General features: G+C 43.7%; 1 protein-coding gene and 1 pseudogene across 1 annotated transcript; both read left to right on the top strand.

Annotated features, from left to right (window-relative positions):
* Positions 1 to 6,063: 6,063 nt before the first annotated feature.
* On the top strand, positions 6,064 to 6,828 carry LOC144266450 (olfactory receptor 5AS1-like; annotated as a pseudogene).
* A 10,537-nt stretch (positions 6,829 to 17,365) lies between these two features.
* Positions 17,366 to 18,247, top strand: LOC144266995 (olfactory receptor 5G9-like). The gene has a single exon (XM_077820589.1). The coding sequence runs from the start codon at positions 17,366 to 17,368 to the stop codon at positions 18,245 to 18,247; it is 882 nt and encodes a 293-aa protein (XP_077676715.1).

Raw genomic sequence — 18,247 nt, 5'->3', positions numbered from 1 at the left:
ACACAAGCCCCCAGAGTTTCCTGTTGGTGCCCCCTCCCAGTTTCAGAAGTCGCTCCTGACCACTTTTACCATCTCCTTCTCCAACATGGTGCCCAATTCCTGGTTAAAAAAAAAAAAAAACATGTCTAAAACTATTCATGGAAAGTTTCACCCTCTCCTAGATAAATTTTGTGTCTCGGTCACGGTGTGAAGCGATGATGATAAGAAGGGGCGTGCACAATATGGGACAAGCAGGGGCACGGCCCCCCCAGAATCTCTGCCACTGCCTGCAGCTTCTACACTGGCCCCCGCCCCTAGATTCCCTCCTCTCCCCGCTCTTACCCCCTTTCTGCCAGGGTGGAAGTCGGGCTGACCATGGCTGGAGATCTCCCTGGGAACGGCACTCCAGCTCGCACTCCCGCTGAGCCCCACTAGATGGCACCCAGAACAGGGAAGCCGGGCTGGCGGCAGAGTTCTGCTAGGGGGGGCCCAGGGAGCCCTGCCCCTTTCTTGCCCGCAGCCACCAGTAAGTGTCCGGAGCCCGGGACAATGGGGGGTGGAGGCAGCGGGATGCTGGGAGGATGGGTGGGGATCCCAGGGAGGCAACGGGAGCTCAAGGGGTGGGGGAGGCAGCAGGGCCTGGAGGAATGGGGGAGTGGGGGGGGTCAGTATTTAAAGTGTCTCCCCCAAAATAGTTATATTTAAATGCCTGTGCATGCCCCTGATTATGAGTAGAAAGGGTTACGGAGCCTTTCAACTTCAAGACCCTTTGCTTCCTGAGGCTAAGATCAACAATGCTGAGTGTTTGGACAGTCCACTCCCTTCGCCTTTTAACACCAAGATGCACAATGTTAAAGAACTCATAAAGTGCTCTGGTGTTTGCTGACACCTGCAGTAAAAGTAGGTAGATAGATAGATAGTGGAATTATCTGTGAACCCTGGAGTGAAGTATCATCTATCTATCTATCTATCTATCTAAAGGGACAATATTATCAGTGTTATTTTCACTTTGCTGATTTGCTGCTGACATCTGTCTATTGATATATCTATCACATCTATTTAAGAATGAATGGATTTGTGTGTAATAAAATAATCCCTCATCGCATATAAAACTTATTTGCCTCTTTGCATTCTGAATAACCAGAGGCAGCATTTTCAAAGGAATCTGCTAATTATGAGTCTCTCTTGGACAGCTATGGAAGAGTGGGCCTGTCAAGGTTCCTTCCCCACTCTGAACTCTAGGGTACAGATGTCGGGACCTGCATGAAAACCTCCTAAGCTTACTTCTACCAGCTTAGGTTAAAACTTCCCCAAGGTACAAGCTATTTTACCCTTGGACTTCCACTGCCACCACCAAACTTTATCTGGGTACCTGAAAAAATGTAGTGTGGAAACGTCTTTCCTCCCAAAATCCTCCCAACCCTTGCAGCCCACTTCCTGGGGAAGGTTTGGTAAAAATCCTCACCAATTTGCATAGGTGACCACAGACCCAAACCCTTGGATCTTAAAACAATGAAAAAGCATTCAGTTTCCTTACAAGAAGACTTTTAATAGAAGTAAAATAGAATCATCTCTGTAAAATCAGGATGGTAAATACCTTACAGGGTAATTAGATTCAAAACATAGAGAATCCCTCTAGGTAAAACCTTAAGTTACAAAAAAGACACACAGACAGGAATAGTCATTCTATTCAGCACAGCTATTTTCTCAGCCATTTCAACAAATCATAATCTAACACATATCTAGCGAGATTACTTACTAAGTTCTAAGACTCCATTCCTGTTCTGTCTCCGGCAAAAGCATCACACAGACAGACACAGACCCTTTGTTTTTCTCCCTCCTCCCAGCTTTTGAAAGTATCTTGTCTCCTCATTGGTCATTTTGGTCAGGTGCCAGAGAGGTTACCCTTAGCTTCTTAACCCTTTACAGATGAGAGGATGTTTCCTCTGGCCAGGAGGGATTTTAAAGGGGTTTTCCCTTCCCTTTATATTTATGACAGAGCCCTAAACTCTTTCTGCCTCACCTGACCCACCTCAGAATGGGGGTAATCATTCTTGCCTGCCTTAGAAGGGTGCTGTGAAGGTTCATGAATGTTTTCAGGTCCTTGACTGGCCTCATCACCACAGTACCTCCCATCACCTCACAATCTTTAATGTTTGTATTCTGACAACATCCCTGGCTGTATTATCCCCATTTTACAGATGACAAGCTGAGGCTCAGAGAGATATATCTATCCTTATATGACCTCGGATGTCTGCAGCGGAGCCGGGAACTGAGCCTCAAAATTCAGAGTGCGCAGCAAGTGCCCAATCCACTAGACAATCTTGTCCTCACATGGCAATTGAGTAACAGTGGCGTAAAACCTGTTTGTAAGAGAATGATGACTCAGCCCCTCATTCTATACAGCAATGCTGTCTTCTCCTTTACATTCGGTGTGTATGTGTGTCTCACAACTGCACGGAGGATGCCTCTCGTAGTCTCTAATACTGACTTTTTAGCTATTTGAGGGATTCCTTTGTGAAGGTACATTACAAATTGCATGTGATGTCCAGGCAGCTTTGTAAACAGCTGGTGGCTGGGGCGTACACTGTGGGGTTGGTGGATTCAATGATACACACATGTTGTACATTTCAGCTGTCATTTTGGAGCTCCAACATCATCAAACATTTCTTCTGTGTCATCCCCCCGCTGCTGGTGCTCTCCTGCTCTGACATCCGCATCAATGAGATTGTGATGTTTGCTTTCATGTGCTGCATTATCGTGAGCAGCCTTGTGACTGTCCTCCTCTTCTATGTCTATATCATCTCTACCATCCTGCAGATCTACTTCGCCAAGGGCCAGCACAAAGCCTTCTCCTCCTGCACTTTCCACTGGACCTCAGTGGTCATGTTTCACGGCACCCTCCTCTTCATGTATTTACGCCCCACCTCCAGCTATTCCATGGACACAGACAAAATGGTTTCAGCATTTTACACGCTGGAGATCCCCATGGTGAACCCCCTCATCTACAGCCTGAAGAACATGGAGGTGAAGGACGCCTTAAGGAATGTAAGTTTCCCAGACACTTCAGTTTAAACACACAGGATTAGATAAAACAATAAAATAAAACCTATCTGTGTAGTCACTAAACTTCAGTGAGTACAAATAATGAGGCATAGAAGTCAGACATGGTTACAAGAAAAATAAAGCTAAAATGCAACTTGTGCCTAACTTAACAAACAATGTGCAATTCAAAGCAAAGGTTTTGTCCCCACATACTTTCAGCAGTCTTACTGACCAAACTTCTTAGGTCAGGACCCCTCCCCCAGTCCAATGGCTGCTTCCTGTATCCCTTCACATGCAGTGAATAAACAGTCAGAGAGAGAGAGAGAGAGAGAGAGATGCATAGGAATGTCTGCCACTTCTTTTTAAAGTCCTATCTCTCTTTTGAGAAACATTTCCACCTCGTTACCAGGAAATAAAATGTCCTCGTGCAAGGATGTTTCCTTGCTGCTTTTTCCTCATCTTTTTGAGCTTCTTGGTTTCAATTCCTGCTTGATAACTCTGTTTACTGCTTAAATATAAAATTAAGAAGAGCACACATTTCTTTGTTAAAGATAGACCTGTTTGCCAACCTCAGTATGAAATGTATTAATAAGAACGTAAGAACATAAGAATGGCCATACTGAGTCGGAGCAAAGGTCCATCTAGACCAGTGTCCTGTCTTCTGAGAGTGGCCAATGCCAGGTGCCCCAGAGGGAATGAACAGAACAGGTAATCATCAAGTGATCCATCCCCTGTAGCTCATTCCCAGCTTCTGGCAAAGAGAGGCTAGGGACACCATCCCTGCCCAGCCTCGCTAATAGCCATTGATGGACCTATCCTCCATGAATGTATCGAGTTCTTTTTTGAACCCTGTTATAGTCTTAGCCTTCACAATATTCTCTGGCAAGGATTTCTCAGGTTGTCTGTGCATTGTGTGAAAAACTACTTCTTTGTGTTTGCTTTAAACCTACTGCCTATTCATTTAATTTTGTGGCCCTTAGTTCTTGTGTTATGAGAAGGAGTAAATAACACTTCCTTATCTACTTTCTCTCCACCAGTCATGATTTGGTAGACCTCTATCATATCCTCCCCTTAGTCATTTATTTTCCAAGCTAGAAAGTCCCAGTCTTATTCATCTCTCCTCATAAAGAAGCTGTTCCATAGCCCTAATAATTTTTGTTGCCCTTTTCTGAACCTTTTCCAATTCATCTCTTTAGAGATGGGGCGATCACATCTGCATGCAGTATTCAAGATGTGGGAGTATTCAAGATATTATATACAGGCAATATTATAGTTTCTGTTTTATTATCTATCCCTTTCATAATGATTCCCAACCGTTTGTTCACTTCTTAGACTACCGCTGCACATTGAGTGGATGTTTTCAGAAAACACCATACAATGTAATCTTATAATTTGCATACAATGTTGTCATATGTATTTTATCAGGACAATAATGATCAGCAAATTATGAGTTTTCAAATGATACATTATAAGGCATACTTTAAAAAGCCAAAAAAAAAAATCCACACAAACAATTCCACCCCCACCACAAGTTACACTCTCCCAAATACAAGACAAAAAAGTCAGCTATTCGAACATATGAAACATAGAATATGTGAAGCATACCAAACAGGTGTAGCCACACCCATAGCCCTATGTAATCAGCAGCACAATCAGAACAAATTCCATGGGAACAACCCCTAGATTGCACAATAACACCCTTTAAAGTCTGTGGGAATGTCAATTTATTCTATCGCCATGAAACTCTTCACTCCCATCCCTCCCACCTCCAAAAAACCACAGCGCAGTGGTGATTTACGCCATCTGTGAATCTGGCCCAATGACTCCCAGGGAGAGGCATCCATTGACAGCAGCAGGGGATGTGGTCTAATGGGTAGTGTCCATGTTATGGTTATCTCTTTAAGCAAGTCTATTCATATCCAGCAGACCTAGGCACAGTGCAGAGAAGCCCTGAGCATCCTCAGGAGGCACAAGTTGAGGAATGTAGAAGGTCCAATGTTGCCCATGTGATGTCACTATAAGGCAGGGGAGGATGCACATTCTCCCTTCCCTAGCTTCACCAGGTTGCTGGGCAGGGACAAGAGGCTGCCACTAGCAACATCTCCATGCAGGAGATTGTGCAGGAAGGACTCATCTCTATTTCAGAAAAAAAAAAAAAAAAAAAACAAGTCCTGAGACCTGTAGGAAGAGAATGGATATTTGCAATGCATACGAGCTGTTAGTGTTACAACTGGGTCATTTCACAAGATGAAATCCCTGGCCATGCATTGAAGAGATCCCAGCATGGATGGGCACAGAAATTAAATTGTCCCCTCTTTCACTGGGACTTTACTATTTGTCATTCTTGAATTGCTCTTTTCCTGTGAAATAAAAGGCATTTGCCTGGAAAGGTGAAGGCTACTCTTTGCGTGTGAAACCATAAAAATCAAGCTCTTCTTCTCATCTGTCAAAACCTGCACCACCATCGTCCAACAGGCCATTTTTATAATAGTGATTCCATTCAGAAGGGTCATTTCCACAGTTCCCTTTCAGGTGTGTGCCTGGCTGACCACGCACGAGGCAATGAAGGGCAATGCGCCCAATTAGGTGCCTGGACCCTGGAGAGGATGCACTTGTAAGATGGGTGGTGGCCTTGGGAGGAGTAGGGAGTAGGTGAGGGAGCAGTGGAGTGAGATGGGGAGTGAGGGGAAATTGGGACATGCAGGGCTGCACCGGCTGAAAAGAGACGCGACTCTCTATCATTTATCAAAAATGTATTAATATTTGTGGTGAGAGCATGACTATGTCTAGTTGACTCTTAGATTTATTTAGCATGTTAGTGCTGAGCTCTGTGTGCAGATAATATGCATGAAGAGGGATAGTTTGTGACCTGCAGAAGTCCAGAGCATGCTGTGGTCTCCTCCTGAGCTCCTCTGGTCATCCTATGGTCTCCATCAGGCAAAAATGAGTGAACAAACTTTTCCTACCTTTAGGAGAGTAACCTAGCAAGGGAAGGACATTGGATACCATGGTGATTGGCATACTGTACTCCACACCCCCATGTACTTTCTCCTCAGGAATTTGTCTTTCTGTGACCTCTGTCTTTCCTCGACAATTTCCCCCAAGATGCTGCTGAATTTCTTAGCCGAGAGGAAAGGCATTTCTTATACGGCCTGCGCTGTGGAAATGTCTCTCTCTATCGCTTTTGTAGATGCTGAGTGTTTCTTGCTGGCTGTGATGGCGTATGACCGTTATGTTGCCATCTGTAAGCCGCTGCTCTATACGGTCACCATGTCCAGGCGGTTTTGTAAACAGCTGGTGGCTGGGGAGTACGCTGTGGTGTTGGTGGATTCAATGATTCCCACATGTGTTACATTTCGGCTGTCATTCTGTAGCTCCAACATCGTCAGTCATTTCTTCTGTGACATCCCCCCTCTGCTGGCACTCTCCTGTTCTGACACCCGCATCAATGAGATTATGATGTTTGCTTTCACGTTGTGCATTACCGGGAGCAGATTTGTGGCCATCCTCCTCTCCTATGTCTATATCACCTCCACTATCCTGTAGATCAGCTCTGCTGCAGGCCGTCGCAAAGCCTTCTCCACCTGCACTTTCCACTTGACTGCGGTGGTCCTGTTTTATGGCACCCTCCTCTTCATGTATTTACGTTTCACATCCAGCTATTCCATGGACACGGACAAAATAGTCTCAGTGATTTACTTGCTGGTGATCCCCATGTTGAACCCCCTCATCTACAGCCTGAGGAACATGAAGGTGAAGGACGCCTTGAGGAGAGCACTGAATAAACTCCTAACCAGTTCTTGAATCTGTTTAACTTAGTACTGATTATTATTACTTAGTACTGGTTTAGTGATGGGGAGTGGAAACAGGTGAATTGAATTCCCATCCCATTGCAATGTAATTTTGAGCCCGTGGATGTATAGTATTGTTATTATGAATTTGTTTGTATTCCAATGGGGCCTGCAGGCCCCAACTAAAATCAGGGCTTTGTTAAGCTATTACCCCATCAAAATTCCATGAGGCACCTGTTTCAAATGTGTGAATATTTGTGATGTGCTTCTGTAGAACTGATCAATTAAATTGTTTTAATGGTTCATGTTATTAATATAACTTCAAAAATAAAGATTTATGAATGAAACTACATTCATTCATAAAACCAGATACCCCAATAACTGGCTAATTGACTTTCACTTTCAATCCAATTGCTGCTTAAATAGCTGAAACTTACACTGTTTCAACATTGTAACTTCTTCTCACTGTTTGCCATTCCTTACACTTGTCCATATTGTAACTCAAACTCCATTTTAACTTGTCCCAAACTCCATTTTAAAATGCTCACTCCATTTTGAAAAAGCTTGCTGCAACCTTCATTTTTGCAAAACTCTGCTGTAATCTTATTAGTGTAGTTTAGATGTGTGAATGAGGTATATATGGATAATGGAATCAACCTCCCGCCCAGACTGTCCTGATGAAATAGAGTGTAAACACCAATGGCTGAAGATGCAGACAACAGCCCTGACAAAGCAAGAAGAGTCCACCCTGGAAAAAAAAAAGAATAAAAGTTCAATTGAAGAAACATCAAAGCCAGGTCCCAGGCTGAAAGTCATGTCTGCAATTGATGGGTGATCAATCGCACCAAACCCAGTGGCAGTGTGACATATCAAGACCTATAGACTCTGGATTCAAACTAAAGCCTACAAAAAGGATGGGTGAGATGGAAGACTTTGGAGGGTAACATTCTGCTCCCAACATAGAAGGGCATTGGTGAATGCCCAACAGAGACCCAGTTCTTCCTTGTGCCTAGCTTTCCTGGCCAGTTATCCGCCACGAGCTACGAACTCAAGCCGAGAACTCAAACTACATTCAGGAATGGTAACTATCTAGCAGCTACAGAACATTTGATGTGTGTGTGTGTGTGTGTGTGTGTATACATAGGTATTAGATATTAGTTATTGGTCATAAATCAAATTGTGTTATAATACACGTTACATCTTGTCTTGTCCCATGAAACAAACCTGTGTAGTTTTGTCTGCATAACACTTTGAAAGCATAGATGTATTTGTATTGGGAAAGAAGCGGGGGGAATCAAATCTATCTCCTTCTGCTTTGTAGTGGGTTTGGTTTGGTTATGCAGTTGCAAGTATGAAGTGTATGATTTCTATGGCTGAAACAAAGGGAGTTTTTCACCTTGCACCCTCCTGATCCTCTGCAGCCCTTTACGTCCTCTGTGGGGTTGTTGTGTAGATTGTCGCCTGGTTTGTATCCACGCATGTGGAGGAGAAAGGTGATTTCCATCAAAATGGCCTTTATTTTAAGTTAAGGGAGCAACAAAATAAGTAAGAACAAGGCTAAGACATCCAAAAGAGAACGTGGTGTGTGTGTGTCCACTGTGAGAATCTGCATTGAACTGAATACAAAGTAATATGGGAAGGGTGAGTTTTCTTGAGTATATAAATTAAACAGAAAGAAAAAGTCATATCAGACTCTAGATGTTTATACCACAGGAGCAGGTTCACTATGAGGTCTTACTCTTAGTTCTGTGGGTAAGTCCTATGGACTCTGAAGAATAGGGATTCTGGGAATTGTACAGCTCAGGTTGCGGAGAGTGAGAAATGGATAGAGCTGGGCCAATAGTTGATTTTTGCATTCATGGGTGGTTAGAAAACATTGAAAACCAAAGTCAGTTCAACCTGAACCAAATCTGAAAATTCCTCAAACGTTTGACAAATTGAAAACATTGACAGAAATGTCCTGTGAGGTGGAGGGAACTATTTAGCATGACCAGAAATGGAACATTTCCTTTCCTTCCTGGATACTTTTTGATGTCAAAGCAAAGACAATGTAGGGCCACACTGACAAAAGGGATGAGAATGGAAGAGGTGGTAATGGTGCTGCTTCCCTTGTAGACTTTAACCCAGTGATTAGATCACTCCCATGGGAAGTGGGAGATCCAGGTCAATTCCCCCTCTGTCGAATGGGGAGAAGCAATTTGAAAGTGGGACTCCCACATTGCCGGACAGGATCCTGGTGACTGGGCTTTGTTCTGTCCTGCATCGTTCTCAGGACTGGTCTACTCTACTGCTGTAAATTGATCGAAGTTATAACTCTATAGACAAGTGGTTCGGGGCACCAACATGCTCAACTTTATGTCTCTGTTCCAATGGTTTTTTAATTACTTGTCCACTGTAGAACAACTTTGAAAGGAGAGATTGAGAGCAACCGAGACTAGAATATGACACCACTCAGGGGCTGGGATGCTTTTTGGAAATACAGGAAACGCAAATGCACATCTTTGCCCAGCACTGGACAGAAGGGGAAATTGCACCTGGATCTCCCACCTCACAGGTGAACACCCTCAGTATTAAGCTAAAAATTACAAAGAGAGGGAGCATAAATTATTCATAACTTTAATAGTGAAAAGTACAAGGTCATGCATTTAGTGATTAATAACAAGAATTTTTGTTATAAACTGGGGATGCATCATTTGGAAGTAATAGAGGAGGAGAAGGACCTCATAGTATTGGTTGACCTTGGGATGACTATGAGCTGCCAAGGTGATATGGCCATGAAAAAAAAGCTAATGCGGTCTTGGGATGCATCAGGCGAGGTATTTCCAGGAGAGATAAGGAGGTTCTAGTACCATTCTACAAGGCACTGGTGAGACCACATCTGGAATATTGTGTGCAGTTCTGGTCTCCCATGTTTAAGAAAGATGAATTCAAACTGGAACAGGTATAGAGAAAGGCTTCTAGGATGATCCGAGGAATGGAAAACCTGTCTTATGAAAGGAGACTCAAGGAGGTTGGCTTGTTTAGCCTAACCAAAAGAAGGCTGAGGGGAGATATGATTGCTCTCTGTAAATATATCAGAGGGATAAATACCAGAGAGGGAGAGGAATTATTCAAGCTCAGTACCAATGTGAACACAAGAACAAATGGATATAAACTGGCCAGCAGGAAGTGTAGACTTGAAATTATATGGAGGTTTCTAACCATCAGAGGAGTGAAGTTCTGGAACAGCCTTCCAAGGGAAGCAGTGGGGGCTAAAGACATATCTGGCTTCAAGACTAAGCTTGATAAGTTTATGGAAGGGAGGATATGATGGGATAGCCTAATTTTGGCAACTAATTAATCTTCAACTATTAGCAGTATGTATGCACAATGGCCTGTGTTGGGATGTTAGATGGGGTGGGATCTGAGTTACTACAGAGAATTCTTTCCTGGGTATCTGGTTGGTGAGTCTTGCCCATGTTCTCAGGGTTTAGCTGATCACCATATTTGAGGTTGGGAAGGAATTCTCCTCCAGGGAAGATTGTCAGAGGCCCTGGGGGTTTTTCACCTTCCTCTGAAGCGTGGGGCATGGGTCACTTGCTGGAGGATTCTCTGCACCTCGAAGTCTTTCAACCATGATTTGATGACTTCAATAGCTTAGACAGACATTCAAGGTTTGTTACAGGAGTGGCTGGGTGAGATTCTGTGGCCTGCGTTGTGCAGGAGGTCAGACTCGACGATCACAATGATCCCTTCTGACCTTAAAGTCTATGATTCTATGTTTAGTCTGGAAGAAATTCACCCTTTTCTCAATATTTTCATGTCTCAATGCTGGGAAATTGCTTAAACAGCCTTTTGGAGAGGTACAAACACATGAAGTGGAATACAGTCACCCCAGTTTCATATTATATTCAAAAGGTCTTATGGGAGAGACAGAGATCCAGACCAGCTGATGCTCTGGCCCTCTGTGTTCCATTTCACAAGGAAGGGAACAACATTAATTGCATGTGCTCTTCACACCTGTAGTCCTGGGAGCAAAGATGTTACAGGGAGCAAATCTCAAAGTCATCCCAGAAAGCAGCTCCAGACGTATTAAGGGTAACCTGGGTGTGGTTAGCAAACAGGGAAAAGTTTGACTCTTAGTCTGATTTTTACAGTTCTGAGCAGGTGCTGCTTCCGTCCTCAACTCATTGTATGTGAAGGGAGGAAAAACAAAGAGCTACCACGAAGTCATGGGCAAACAAGTCAGTTTCATAGCATTTTGGCCTTTAATTGAAATTACAGTGGGCCATTCATGGGAAGGGAAGAAAGGAATTATCCTTAAAAAAATTTTAACTTTTCTGAACATATTTACCTATCAGGAGAAGGAAAGAGCTTTACGAAGGGAGGGAGAAGAGTGACAGGAAAAGGAGAAAAAAAAATCCTTTAATAGGAAGGGGGAAACTCCCACATCCATTCAGGGAATGTCTATACTAAGGCCATTACATTGACTCAGCAATGGTGTGCAGCAGTACCGGAGCATAGATGCTTTCCACATTGATGGAAGGGTTTTTTCATCAATGTAGTTAATCCACATCTCCGAGAGGCAGTAGCTAAGTCAGTGGAAGAATGACACTGAGGATCAGTACAAGCTAACTGCCTCTCACAGGGTGTGAAAAATTTCCCTTTCCTGTCTGACGGAGCTCTGTCGATCTTTTTTTTCAGCATAAACCAGGCCTCAGAGAAGCTGCCGATGTAAAAGACCAGTTGGGAAATCTAGTCCTATCTCCCTGCCAGGGCAGCAGAATCCCCTTCGGTTCTTTTTGTTCAGGCTCGTTGGAAATATTCCACTTATCTCAGCTTCCCCGTAGAGATTCTTCTGTATTTTGATTGAGCTCAGTGTCAGGCTGTGTGTGTGTAGTGGGCACTATGTGTGTGCATGTGGTGGGGGTACACTGGAGCTGAATGTCAAGGGGAGGCAGATGTGTGTCCCTTGCCCTGCCCAGTGCTCAGGCTGGTGTCCCCCCACTCCTCCCAGTGCAGGGCTCCTTGTGAGATCAAAGAATCATAGGACTGGAAGGGATCTCGGGAGGTCATCTAGTCCACTCCCCTGCACTCATGGCATTTCTAAGTATTATCTATTATCTAGTATTATCTGCAGTTCACTGAAACTGAGATTCACTCAGTTCAGGGGCTTCTTAGTTAACAGAGACTTTCCCAGTACCCAGTTTTCAGCCTTTCTGGGCAGTCTGCAACTTCGTCAGTTCTAGCTTCTTTTGATCTTCACTTTTACTGATTTTGCTTATTTTTCTGTCCCTATTTCCCTTAACTGAAATAAGCAATCAGAAACTAACAAAACAGTAATCACTTTGTCTATTCTCTACCCACCACAGCCAAAACTCACTTAAAATCATGACCAGAGTCTCAAAGAAATCAGCTGTGCACAGATCCTGCTCAGCTACGCCACTGTGACGTGTTGGGTCACAGAAACCCCTTTGGGACTGCCACGCAATGTGCTGAGTCTCCCTCTGAGCCTGTTTTCCCTGCCAGCTTGAGACATCAGTACCTTACCTCGTTTGAGTTAGACACGCTTGCCTGCTGTAAACCCGGATCCAAGTCTCAACCACATCTGCCACAAGCTGCAGGCTTCACTGAAAACAGCTTAAGAAGTAGTCCTGTTTCTATCATTCAGATAGCCAGCTCCAAATGGGGTCCAAACGCCAAATAAATCCGTTTTACTCTTTATGAAGCTTATATAGGGTAAACTTCTACATTTTTCACCCTCTATATCACTGATAGAGAGATATGCACAGCTGTTTGCCCGCCCCTGCCCCCCGCCCCCTGGAATTAATACATACTCTGGGTTAATTAATAAGTAAAATGTGATTTTATTAAATACAGAAAGTAGAATTTAAGTGGTTGCAAGTAATAATAGACAGAACAAAGTGAATTACCAAACAAAATAAAATAAAACCTATAAGTCGAAGCCTAATACAATGAAAACTAAATGCAGGTAAATCTCACCCTCAAAGATGTTGCAATTAGCCTGTTTTACAGACGAGACTTCCTCCTAGTGTGGGTCCAGCAATCACTCACACCCCTGTAAAAAGAAAAGGAGTACTTGTGGCACCTTAGAGACTAACCAATTTATTTGAGCATGAGCTTTCGTGAGCTACAGCTCACTTCATCAGATACATACCGTGGAAACTGCAGCAGACTTTATATATACACAGAGAATATGAAACAATACCTCCTCCCACCCCACTGTCCTGCTGATAATAGCTTATCTAAAGTAATCGTTAGGTTAGGCCATTTCCAGCACAAATCCAGGTTTTCTCACCCTCCACCCCCCCCCACAAATTGATAAGCTATTACCAGCAGGACAGTGGGGTGGGAGGAGGTATTGTTTCATATTCTCTGTGTATATATAAAGTCTGCTGCAGTTTCCACGGTATGTATCTGATGAAGTGAGCTGTAGCTCACGAAAGCTCATGCTCAAATAAATTGGTTAGTCTCTAAGGTGCCACAAGTACTCCTTTTCTTTTTGCGAATACAGACTAACACGGCTGTTACTCTGAAACATCTCACACCCCTGTAGTTACTGTCCTTTGTTCCAGTTTCTTTCAGGCATCTCCTTGGGGTGGAGGGGCTATCTTTTGTGACAGCTGAAGACAAAATGGAGGGGTTTCCCCAGGGGCTTATTTAGTTTCTCTCTTGTGGGTGGAAACCCCTTCCCCTCTCCTATGCAGAATCCAGCTCCAAGATGGCATTTGGAGTCACATGGGCAAGTCACATGTCCATGCACGACTCAGTTCCTTACACAACAACACTACATTCCCAGGAAAGCTCAGATGTGGATGGGCATCTCTCAAAGTTCATTGTTAGCTTAAGTGTTTCTTGATTGGGCATTTACAAAGAATAATCTTTTCTCAAGAAGCTGTCCAACTGCTTCACTGAGGGTACTTAAAATCAAACAAGTATTCATAACAAGTATTCATAACTTTGAATACAAAAACGTTACATGCACTCAAACAGGATGAATATATCCAGTAGATCATAAGCTTTGCAGAGATTTGTTACACAGCATATCTGGCATAAAACAAATTCAAGATATGTCATATTTACAGCTATGAGCCTATTTCTATAAAGAACTATGGGGTGCAACATCACACTCTGTTTCACAGAGTATAAATTATGGGAAATAAATAAAACTAACAAAAGAATCAGAAGGGAGCTGACATGCTCAGAGATATTTTGTAGCAGCATCTGCAAAGATGCTGCAGAGATCTTCAGGGTTAACCACCAGTTTGGGGAATATCCTCCTTTTTGGAGCCTGCCCTGACCTTGGCATTTTCAGTGAGGACTGCCCCAGGCACCTACGGATCACAGGAGGCACAAAAACCAGGAGGAGGAGTTATGGGCATGACTCTCAGAGGAAGTAGGGGCATAGTGTTTCCTGGGCAGAGACCATGGATTATACCAAAGAATGTAGCTGACTTGGATCATCAATTTTTCCTCTGAATACAATCGACCCTGCAGTGCCTCACAGTTTGGGACCACTTAGGAGAAGGGAGCACCAACATTCCCTGGAGCACTGATAATACCAGCCAAGCCTGCACACCCTTGCGGGATAATTTCTCCTACCATAGTGAAGAAGGGAGGAGTCATCACTGGGCATGCCTTGGGTCTCCTTGTGGAGAGGTGATGACCACAACGTCCTTGTGCATCTGAAGCCATGGATCAGTGCATGGGCCCATCCCTTGGGGGACCTACACTTTCATGTCAATTGAACACTGCTGTCAATCAGCACCGCACCTTTGGTGTTCCTGGGATATTTTCTAGGTTGGTGGCTGTGACATACCAGGGTCCAACCGAGACTAATCAGGAGCTGTGTCATACCTCCCTGAAACCTTACAGTGCCTTGCTGAAGTGGCTTCAACTTTGGCCACTCACAAACAACCATCTAGCATGCAAATCACACCCGAGGCATGTGTGTGTAACTGCAGCCTGGCCAGGAATAGTTGGGCTACACTCAGGCTCTCACCACCCTTCCTTATACTGCAGGGTGACCCCAACACATTCCACAGTCTTTGATTTCTCTCCAGAAATGTACGTCCTGTGTTGCCCAGTCCTCTCCTGGACAATACAAGCTACATTGTCCATGATTTCTTTAATAGCACTAACATGCCTGCAACTTAGCTTCTCAGATACTTCTATTTAAACACACTGGATTAGATAAAACAATAAAAAACAAAGTTTATTAACTACAAAGATAGATTTTAAGTGAGTGGAAATAAGGAGGCATAGAAGTCAGAGATGGTTTCAAGAAAAATAAAGGTAGAATGCAACTTGTGCCTAAATTAACAAATGATGTGAAATTCAAAGGAAAAGTTTCCTCACCATATGCTCTCAGCAGTCTCACTGACCAAACATCTTAGGTCAGGAGCCATCCCCCACTCCAATGGCTGCTTCCTTTATCCCTTCAGATGCGGTGAATCAATGGGCAGAGAGACAGAGGTGCCTTGGGATGTCTGCACCTTCTTTTTAGAGTCCTATTCCCCCTTTGAGAAACATTTCCACCTGTTTACCAGAAGACAAAGTGTCTTTGTAGAAGGATGTTCCCTGCTGCTTTTTCCTCACCTATTTAGATATAAAATTAAGTAGAACACAAATTTCTTTGTTTAAGACAGAGCAGTTTGCCAGTCTCAGTTTTCACCATGTATTAAGAACACAATACAGTGTAATCTTACAACTTCACATACATGATAAAATATTATTAATATTTGTGAGGAGAGCATGACTATTTTTAGTTGACTCATAGATTTATTTAGCATTTTATAGCTGAGCTCTGTGTGCAGATCATATGCATGCAAGATGGACAGTTTTGTGAACTGCACAAGTCTGTAGCATGTTGTGGCCTCCCCCTGAGCTCCTCTGGTCATAATGTGGTCAGCATCAAGCAAAATGAGTGAACCTGTCTTTCCTACTTTGGGGAGTAACCTAGCAAGGGAAGGACATAGAATATAATGGTGATTGGCATACTATAAATAGCTAGATAATCTGGAGTACTCTTACATGTCTTAAAGGTTTTACATTCCACCTACTGGGGCCAGGACAATGAGGTTACTCTGAAACCAGAAATGACAGAGAAGATATCAGCTACACCTGCAAACAATTAGTTTGTTTCACCTGTATCTAACTTTCAGTTCCTTTGATTCCAAATTTGTTGCTAAGGCTGGTTGAAAATTTTTCTTGAGAAGTTTTTTTATAGGAAATTGGATTTTCCATTTAACTATTTTTTCCAATAAGTTATCTTTTCCCTGGAAATTATAAGCTTTCCATCAAAATACCAAACACCCATCCTCCCTAACCATGGCTGTGGGACTCTGGTGATGTTCCAGGGCAGTTCAGCAAGAGGAGAGACCATCATGCATCATGGGGGATGTAGTCCAGCCTGGGAGCCTGGCCCATGGAAGAGATTGGTCCTGTGGAGTATCTGAGGCACCCCCATGGTATTTCCGAGTCAAACTATTAAGATTTTAGTGAAAAGATTTTAGTCTTCACAAAAAAACAAAAACAAAACCCTTTGTGGATCAGCTCTACACAGTACCCAGCTTGTAGTGATAACACCAGGATGAAATATACCTCTAACTTCATACTCTGTAAATCTGATAGTAATTGCATCATTTAATAAACCAGTAGAAAGAGTCGGTCAAATTAATCCCCAGGGCACCAATTACACAGAGGGTGGCTTTGGTTTACTGAATTCATTAATGACGTGTTATGGCTCTCTGAGCTCAGGTATTCCCAGTTGCTTCAGGAATTATGTCCCATAGATCACACATCTTCGTATAAAGCTTCCCTAATGGTCCAAACTGGCAGTTTCTGACAATGATGAAACACCACCACATCTCTCTCTGTCTTCTAAGCAGGTACGTGCTATTGTCCTTAATTACAGAAACGCACACACGCAGACACCTTGGGGATCAGCAGGTATTGAAAGCCTCAGCCCCAACTCCTACCCCTTTAGCTAAAGGAGCAAAGTCCTTGGTTGGAAAAAAGTAGGCAATTACCTAGTCACTGAAGCCAGGGCTTCCCATGATGTCTCTGGGTTTTCAGACAGGCTAAAATAAATACCAAAAAGCTTACTAAGCACGGTAAGCAACTTTACCCCAAACGGACATGCCAAGCCACAGAGCTCCCCTTATCCAAAGAGGGTGGAAAAATTGACACTCCTTTACTCTCACCCCTTCTTTAGCGATGGAATAATCCCTTCAGACTGATTCTCTCACAGCAGAGTCATAAGTTACTGTTTTCTTATCGGATTTGTGAACAGTAATGTTTGTGTGTGGGACATGATTAACCTGTGTGTCATTGTGTTTGCACAGAGTGTGCATTTTATCGAACGCCTGGAATGACCAGCTGTGAATATCTGACTCTGTGGACTAAGCCCTTCCCAGAGCGGGTACTGATGTCCGTTAAGAAACTGATCTCCATTTATCCTCTCTGACCTCATTACAGAGAAGGGGCAGGTTTTCTGCACCCTTCACTTGCCCACATCTCTGTAGCTGCCTGATCTGTCTTCAGAGGAGATGGGAAATCACTCGGAGGTGACTGAGTTCATTCTGTCAGGACTGACAGATTGTCCGGAGCTGCAGGTCCCTCTCTTTGTGGTATTCCTATTGATTTATGGTATCTCCCTGGTGGGGAATAGGGGGATGATCTTCTTAATAACGATTGATCCCCGACTCCACACCCCCATGTACTTTTTCCTCAGGAATTTGTCTTTCTGTGACCTCTGCCTTTCCTTGATAATTTCCCCTAAGATGCTGCTGAATTTCTTAGCCGAGAGGAAAAGCATTTCTTACACTGCCTGCACTGTGCAAATGTATCTCTCTTTCATTTTTGGAGATGTTGAATGCCTCTTGCTGGCTGTGATGGCATATGACCGTTATGTGGCCATCTGTAACCCGCTGCTCTATACGGTCAGCATGTCCAGGCAGCTTTGTAAACAGCTGGTGGCTGGGGTGTACACTGTGGGGGTGGTGGATTCAATGATATACACGTGTTGTACATTTCGGCTGTCATTCTGCAGCTCCAACATCATCAATCATTTCTTCTGTGACGTCCTCCCAGTGTTGGTGCTCTCCTGTTCTGACACCCGCATCAATGAGATTGTGATGTTTGCTTCCATGAGCTGCATTCAAGTGATCAGCTTTGTGACTGTCCTCCTCTCCTATGTCTATATCATCTCCACCATCCTGCAGATCCGCTCTGCTGAGGGCCGGCGCAAAGCCTTCTCCACCTGCACTTTCCACTTAACCACTGTGGTCCTGTCTTTTGGCACCCTCCTCTTCATATATTTGCGTCCCGCCTCCAGCTATTCCATGGACACAGATAAAGTGGCCTCAGTGTTTTACACGCTGGTGATCCCCATGTTGAAAGCCCTCATCTACAGCCTGAGGAACATGTAG

Source organism: Eretmochelys imbricata, chromosome 6, assembly GCF_965152235.1.
Source record: "Eretmochelys imbricata isolate rEreImb1 chromosome 6, rEreImb1.hap1, whole genome shotgun sequence".
Classification (NCBI taxonomy): Eukaryota; Metazoa; Chordata; order Testudines; family Cheloniidae; genus Eretmochelys; species Eretmochelys imbricata.
The sequence above is the reverse complement of the archived record's forward strand: the minus strand, read 5'-3'. Positions and strand labels throughout refer to the sequence as shown.

What these genes read in the sequence shown, in the direction of transcription:
- LOC144266995 (XM_077820589.1), top strand. Translation starts at nt 17,366, where the DNA reads ATGGGAAATCACTCGGAGGTGACTGAGTTCATTCTGTCAGGACTGACA.